At 40.5% G+C, this 7,910-nt stretch overlaps 1 protein-coding gene across 1 annotated transcript; it reads right to left on the bottom strand.

Annotated features, from left to right (window-relative positions):
* Window positions 1–5,412: 5,412 nt before the first annotated feature.
* On the bottom strand, window positions 5,413–7,368 carry LOC104737112 (V-type proton ATPase subunit E1). Its single transcript, XM_010457218.2, has 6 exons — window positions 7,059–7,368; window positions 6,808–6,908; window positions 6,398–6,554; window positions 6,025–6,221; window positions 5,793–5,892; window positions 5,413–5,687 (listed from the first exon to the last, which is right to left on the bottom strand). The coding sequence occupies exons 1-6, from the start codon at window positions 7,158–7,160 to the stop codon at window positions 5,652–5,654; spliced, it is 693 nt and encodes a 230-aa protein (XP_010455520.2). The 5' UTR covers window positions 7,161–7,368; the 3' UTR covers window positions 5,413–5,651.
* Window positions 7,369–7,910: the final 542 nt, after the last annotated feature.

Genomic DNA, 7,910 nt, shown 5'->3' with positions numbered 1-7,910 from the left:
GAGTGGAGTTTGCTGCTGCAGGCTGCATGGTGAGAGGCGGAATGACGCCAGTGAAGTCCAGAGCACATCAGCGAGGGTTTTGATCGGAAGACAAGAGATCGACCCGATCGGCGTATGCGCGGTGAGAGGCTGAGAGGTCGGCTACTGACGTAGTGATTGCCTCCAAACGGGTGGAGACCTGTCTCTCCAAGCTGTCAAAACGCTCGGTGAGAGCAGCCGAGGCTGCTTGCTGGCGGTCGGACTTCTCAGACAAGTCCTGCAAAAGTTTCTGGATAGCCTCCAGAGTTACCTGATTGGAAGAGTCGGTAGCCATAGCGGTGTTTGGATGAAGTGGGTTCGGATATGAGGTCGGAACTAGTAAGAGTATAGGTGATAACTCCCCTCCTTCTAGCGCTAAATGTGGGGAGTGAGAAGTGTTCTCTCCTTCCGAACTGATTTATGTGTGGAGGAGCTTATCACCGTTAGGAGTTCCGAACTGAAAGGGAGTGTTTGAATGCTAAAAAATGTCTATTACTGCTTGAGAGCCCAAAAATCTATGATCCCCTCAAAGACTCCCCCCCTTACATATTTATACAGACCAATTAATTACCCAATTAATACGTAATTAATTTTACACGATTCTCGCGTCCTAATTAATCCACTTGAATGCTGGAATCTTTGACCAAGCTCAAACTGCGAGCTAACTAATATGACACCTCTCCGTTCTCTCTTCCTCTCTCTGGGCCTGATGGGCCGACGAGTGCTACACCCTTGGCCTGTTTAGCGTTCCCGGCCCAGGTTCTTTGCCTGGTATCCGAGATGACGAATCGTGGGTACAACAAGTATGATATTAAATGTGTAAACAAAGTTACAAAACTTTATTACCTAAGAAGCTAAGACTTTTAATTTTGTTTATAATAAGTCACCAAAAATAATCAGGGTAAAATACCAAAAATCAATATCCTAAGCAATCAGATTAAATTGATTTAGGAGTTTTTGTTGTTTAGTAAATCTCAGCATTCAATTCTCACAGCTCCACTCTCGGAGGAAATGAATTTTGGTTTCCTAATGACTGGCTCCATGCACTGAATCACATCGCCGACTCTAAAATCATTCCACTCTCCCATCACAAGCCCACACTCGTTCCCTTTCCCAACCTGTTCCACGTCTTGTTTCTCCCGTTTCAGCGACGCGCACGGCCCTTCAAACACCACTTCTCCGCTCCGTAACAGCCTCATCAGTCCGCTTCTACATACCCGACCATCCATCACTTTGCAACCCGCGATGCTCACTCCATCTTCTTCTGTTCTTCTCTTTCCCAAGATCTTGAATATGCTAAGCACCTCCGCTTCACCAGCCACCTCCATCTCCGATACTCCCGGTGCTTTCTCCACGATCAAGTTCCCGACGTCTTCAAGCAAATGGTATATCACACGGTGATGGAATACCTAAAGAGTTTACCATTGGTTACAATGCTAAATGTGAAAGGAAACGTAGAAGTTGGCATTGGAAATTATTAAAACGATGATTTGGAACAGAACGGGGTACCTTGACGCTGGCTTGAGCCGCAGAAAGATTAGCACAACTTCCACCCTTAACGTTAAACCCAACGATACACGCACCACAAGCTTGTGCCAAGTCCAAATCAGAGTGAGAAATAGCTCCCACTCCACTATGAACAATGTTCACAAATACCTAGCCAATATAAACCAATAGGCAAATTCACAAAAAAAAGAAAGCCAATAAGGCACAATCACCTTTATATCAACATTTTTGTTTCACGCACCTGTGGGCTATTTAATGTTTTTAACGCATCAGCAACAGCTTGTGCAGTTCCTTGCACGTCTGATTTCACTACTATAGGTAATTCAACCCGAACAAAACCTTCCTCAGACTCTGTTTCAGTTCTAGCTGCTTCCTCTGTTCTGGCTTCTTCTGCTTTCAACAACCGATCTTTTTCATATTTCCTTTTACGCCCTTCACTCAACATCCTTGCACGTTCCTCTGTTTCCACCACAATGACATCGTCACCAGCCATTGGAAGACCTTTAAGCCCTTCAATCTCGACGGGCATCGCTGGTGTTGCTCGGTCAGTTGTCTTACCAATCATGTCCCGAATAGCCCTGAGTCTTCCCCACTGAGACCCGATGACTACGTGCTGACCTCTCACCAAAGTTCCGGCTTTTACAATAATGGTGGCTAATGGTCCACGGCCTTTGTCAAGCCGAGCTTCTACCACATATGCTTGAGCTGGTCCATCCACACGTGCTTTAAGGTCCATATCCACAGCTTGGAGAAGCAGAGCTTCTTCTAATTTGTCTAGCCCTGTACTCTTCATTGCAGATACCTCAACAGCCTGAAACAACAAGTCAATTCAATTCACCATGGTTAAAGTAACCATCATGGATAAAACTCAAAACTCAAAACAAAACAAAAAAAAAGCTGAATCCAGGATGCGTCACTGGACTAAAAACCAAACCAATGACCAAATAAACCAAATAAAACTCTCAAGTCTCACCTGAACATTTCCTCCAATATCCTCAAGCTCTATCCCCTCAGACGTGAGCTGGTACTTAACTTTCTCCGGATTAGCTCCCGGTTTATCGCATTTATTGATAGCAACCACAATCGGAACATTCGCTGATCTAGCGTGCTTAATAGCCTCAAGTGTCTGCGGCATTACCCCATCATCAGCAGCAACCACCAAAACGACTATATCAGTCACAGCGGCTCCCCGAGCTCGCATCTCACTGAAAGCAGCATGGCCAGGTGTGTCGAGGAATGTGATTGAAGTGCCTGAATCAGGCATGCCAACCACGAAAGCACCAACGTGCTGAGTGATTCCACCAGCTTCTCTAGCAGCAACAGAGGTGTTTCTTAAAGCATCCAACAACGAGGTTTTCCCATGGTCGACATGGCCCATTACGGTTACAACTGGAGGGCGTGGACGAATGTCAGATCCTTCTGTTGAATGTTGCCTCCTTACATTGATCCCAATTTCCTGCAAAGGATGAGAAAACACAAACAGAATTATACTAATATAAGGTTATGTTCTTCCAGTATCTGATAAACTGAAACCAAACCTTAACACCTTTGAAATTAAAGATATATATCCAATTAAAAACCAAGTTACTGGAACTAGACTTAAAAATCACCTTACCATTGCAAGAAGCTCGGCGACATCAACACTGATTGTGTCGAATTCTGAACTAACAGTTTCACCAACATTGATGAGAATGCTCTGCAAAACCCCCACTGACTCACCAGTACGCCTTGAGAGCTCAAGTAGTGACATCCCTTCGAATATATCGACCGTTTTCTCAGGTAATCCTTTTGCCAATCTTTTCAGCCTAGGAGGCACATAAGGAGCTTCAACAGGTGGCTTATCCGGTTTTTTCTCCCGTTTTGAAAACTTGCCTTTTGTTTTCACAGTCTGTTTCTTGCGTTCACGATGACTCAGCAGCCGATCGGCATCCTCTTTTCTTTTCGCCAATGTTTCTCGGCTCGCGTGAAAATACCTGTTCAAATAGATACTCCAGTACTCTGAGGAGCATATCTAAGAGAGAATTGACAACAACAAAAAAAAGCCTAGGTGAACGGTTTACCTTATGGATGATTCGGTAGGGAAAGTTTCATGACTACGAGACCAATTTGATAGCGTACTAAAACCAAACCCTAAACATGAATAAAAGGGTGAGATACTCATTATTCAAATTCACTTTCTAACAAGGTATAAGAAAGATGATAATCGCCTGTCAGTGAACACTCTTTTAACACTTACCATTTAGGTACCGAGCGAATGAAAAAGAGACACTTTCAGAAGCTCTTTTAAAAGCCGTAGAGGAAATCTGCCTCTCTGTAGATGCTACTACTCGTGGAAGAACCAAACCTATTCTAAAAGAGGCTTGAATACCCTGAAAATATGTACAAAGTTACTTGAGACATGAGACATCCATAAACATATGTGAAATGCTTATAAAAATGAGACTGAAATGCTGGTATAGATATGCAAAGCAATTTGAACATTGAGTAACTTACTCATCAAACCAAACTAACGATTCATAATAATTCACTTCATTTCCATCCTAGAGTTCGAAAGACGACTGAAATGCTGATAACTGATAAGTATGCAAAACAATCCAAAAAAAATGTGCAACTACTAACCAAACCAAACAAACTGGACAAAATTGTAGACTTAAACATGCCGAAACGAATGCTTTATAATATACATTTATACTCAACAATTTAAAATACGACTAGCTTAGACAACGAAGTGATAAACACATATTCGTACGTCTAGTCAAATTCATGCATATGCAGATTTGCTTCCCTAATAAAATGACAGATAGACTCTGAAATCCAAGCTAAAGGCCTAGAACCAAGAATCGAACATTTAATAATTATCCATATAACTTCTAACCAAACAAACAAACATAACTGCAATATTTCCCAAGGAGAAAACAAGAACTTCCACTAAAGGTAATGCAAATATTGGGAAAATGCACGGAATTAGTATAAAATGGAAGCTAAAACTAAAAGCTTTTTACTCGAATTCATCAGGAAAGTACGAAAAAGGTACCTTCTTGCCCAAGTGCCTGGACGCCATTCATATGTCAAATCAGTCTCTGCATCAAAACCAAAAACCCTCAAGTTGATAAGCATCAAACTGAAAACTGAAAAACTGAGAAAAAAAAAATCAAAACTTGAGAGAATAAAACGCATGTCCTAAATGATTCTTATCAAACCCAAAACCCTAAAGAGAAGCTTCTAGTCACTGCACATTGGATTCTGCGTATTCTCCACACATTCACAAAATTATTTGAACAAGGAGTAAAATCAAACAGATCCCATGGTTCAGAGCCGGATTGCACCAGAGATTAAGTTACAAAAGCTAGAGTAGATGAATGACAAGCATAACGAAATCAAAATATACAAAATTAGGTAGCAACTTGGTCAAGACAAATGAACAAACACCTTGCGGGCATACAAAAAGAACACAAATCAGATTAGGCGCAAGTACATCTATCTAACCTTGAAATGGTATGGAAAGTATTATCGAACGGTGAATCTCTCCGGTCTTGTGAACTCTTGTCTTGTCTTCAGACAATCGTGGGAGATTAGTCTGAAGAAAATCTTGTAAAGGGAAGGATGAAGATTAAAACCGCAAAAACCTCATTTTTTTACTTCCATGTTTTTTTTTATACCTAAAAATGTATTTGGGCTCAAACCCAAGTCCATAGCATTCTTAGCCCATACAAAAAGAAGATATTTGAGTTAATTTGTATTTGGTTTAATTTTTAATCTTACCAATCTTGAGAGGGTTTAGAGTTTGATTTACGAATAAACATGGGTTAAAAGTCGAAAGCTTGTGACAAAGATTCAAGACTCTATTGAGAGGGTGATACTATTTGAGGAATGTTATAGAAGTACATGTTAAGAACGAAAAAAATGTCTTTCATTTTATTTATCTTTTATAGCCATGATAATAACACACTCGAGAAGGAGGAAAAAAAAAAGAAATGCAAAAACGAAGAGTTCGATGGGTTTGGCATCAACGTAAAAGTTTGTAAGATACAAAGAATCACAACAAAGAGAAATCTCTCCCAAAATGGGTAATAACCAAACACAAACCGGTTTGTATCATCATCTCTCTCAATCTCCCTTTTCTTTCATTAGGCCGTAACTTGGCCGAACAACGACTTACGGATCTGCGAAAGAATAAAGTGAATCAGAGAACCAAAGTGAAACAAGACAACGGACCTATGATGAATCACAGAACGCAATCTATGCGGGCAAAGAATTTGTTTTCATACCACTGGGAGTTTCATGCGGAATGCCACATCAAGACGTGCATCAAGAGTGTTCTCGCACACGATTTTACCATCACGAGAAGCTAGCACAACACCTCCAGAGCTATAACAAGTTCCACATACATATAGCTATATCAAAGCAGGATCTAAACACCGATATTGGCCTTTTCTACAAATCTAAGATAATTACTACAGTATTGCAATGTAAAGTAATGATGAGAAACATGAATTTTACCAGTGGAGACCATGAGGGTCACTAGATTTAGGAGGAGGGGGAAGGAATATTTTTGTGTCCACAGCAACCTCTGGGGCATGAACCTTTGCTTTACCAGCATATGTCTCCTTTGCATTTTCAAGCACAGCTTCAACTAAACCCAAGTCCTCTTCACGACAACGCAACAACACAGAAGGTTCTTTCAACCGAAGCAAACACTGCAACATTAACAAAGCAGAAGGGGTCAGATCACAAAAGAATAGATTGCCATCCGACGAAAAGAAAGCAATTACATAATCAATCAGATGCTTAAAAATTAAGCCACTAGGATATCCAAAACAAAGTTCCAATATCAAATATAATCTGAATGTATCACGTATGAATGAGGGAGTACCTGAACAATCAGATCCTTGAGAAGCATTTTGTAGGCACTCTCATCGGCACTCACGTTGAGAAGATCCTTAGCTGCTTGATCTTTCATGGCATTGACAATATCGTCCTGCGCTTGAAGAACTTTGATCCTTGATGCATTTAGCTGCATAGAGTAATCACTGAAAAAAATGACATAGTTAGTTTCTGTCAAAGTAATACACACTTACACAGTCATGAGTTCCTCACATTGTTACTATACATGAACAAGTATAACCACAGTTTTCACAGAGAATTAAAAAATCTCAGTCTCTTCCAAAACTAGATCAACCTAGTAAATCATACATTTCTAAGTTCCAGAACAAAACGCGATCCAACTATCGATCAAATCAAGATGATTCCAAATTAGTGCAATCAAATTGAAATCGAACTTACATCTTCTTACGGACGTCAGCTTGCTTCTCCTTCTTCTCATAATCTTGCCTGATCTTCTTCTTCTCCGCCTCAACTAGTTGAAGTTTCTCAATGTTGAATTCCTACACACAAAAAATATCCAGATCGAAACGCTAATCAGAAAAAAAAAACGATTACGAGATTGAATCGAGAAACAGAAAATTGAATTCTAGAATTCAAAATCAGAAAGATCTGGGAAATGGAAAGAGAAAACAGTAAAGAAGATCAATTACTTCTTCAGCAGAAACTGAGATCTCGTTGGCCTTCTCCTCGGCTTCTTGGCGGATGAATCTCACCATCTGCTGGATCTGCCTAGATACATCTCCATCGTTCATCTTTTACCGGGAAAATCGGCGGTCGCCGTTAACGATCGGAGATTTTTTTTTTGGTAAATCGAGGATTCTGTGGCGTAGAGAGATTGGAGAGAGAGAGAGAGACGTAGATCGGGGGGTGTTGGCAAACGTGGTGATGAGTAATTTGAAGTTGTCTGTTTGTATGACTACGAAACAAAAAAAAAAAACGGGATACAGTGTTTTAGATGATAAGAGAAACGACAAGGCGTCTAAAATAAGAACGAGTTTGTTTCTGGGCTACTTCATGGGCCTTAAAATACCCATTGCATAAATATATTGTGTTACTTTTTTAGGGATAATATACGAAGGGAGCCATTTTGGTTTTTGTATGTGTTTGTAGATGCATTACTTGGTATTCAAGACCTTTCTTTAAAAACTCATCCAGCAGAGCTACACTCAAATAAAAATAATATCATGTAGAGTATTGCAAAATGTATTAACGATGGTGATAAGCAAGTGAGAAAAGATTTTATAACCTATGTAAAACTCCGATCTATTCATTTGACTGAATCTATGTTCCAAGTATTATTTGCTTCAATGTTGGTAATCACTTATGTCTTAGGACTTAACTGTTAAGAGAGCCTGTTCGTTTTGTAGCCACAAGTACCTACGGCAGTCGCATGTATCGTTGTTCGTTTGGTTGTCGCAGGTGTCTGCGGCAAGATGCTGCGGCGAACGCTGTTTCTGATTTTGGACGTCGATTAGATGCGGCTAGGCTCGGCCCATAGCACA

Source organism: Camelina sativa, chromosome 13, assembly GCF_030686135.1.
Source record: "Camelina sativa cultivar CO46 ecotype springtype chromosome 13, ASM3068613v1".
NCBI lineage: Eukaryota > Viridiplantae > Streptophyta > Magnoliopsida > Brassicales > Brassicaceae > Camelina > Camelina sativa.
This window is presented reverse-complemented; position numbering and strand designations above follow the sequence as displayed.

Bases quoted from the DNA above. Each gene is read 5' to 3' on its own strand.
- LOC104737112 (XM_010457218.2), bottom strand. From the start codon at position 7,160: ATGAACGATGGAGATGTATCTAGGCAGATCCAGCAGATGGTGAGATTC. The intron at 6,909-7,058 runs GTAATTGATCTT...TTTTGTGTGTAG, and splicing joins TCTCAGTTTCTGCTGAAGAA to GAATTCAACATTGAGAAACT. The intron at 6,222-6,397 runs GTACTCCCTCAT...TTAATGTTGCAG, and splicing joins TCAAGGATCTGATTGTTCAG to TGTTTGCTTCGGTTGAAAGA.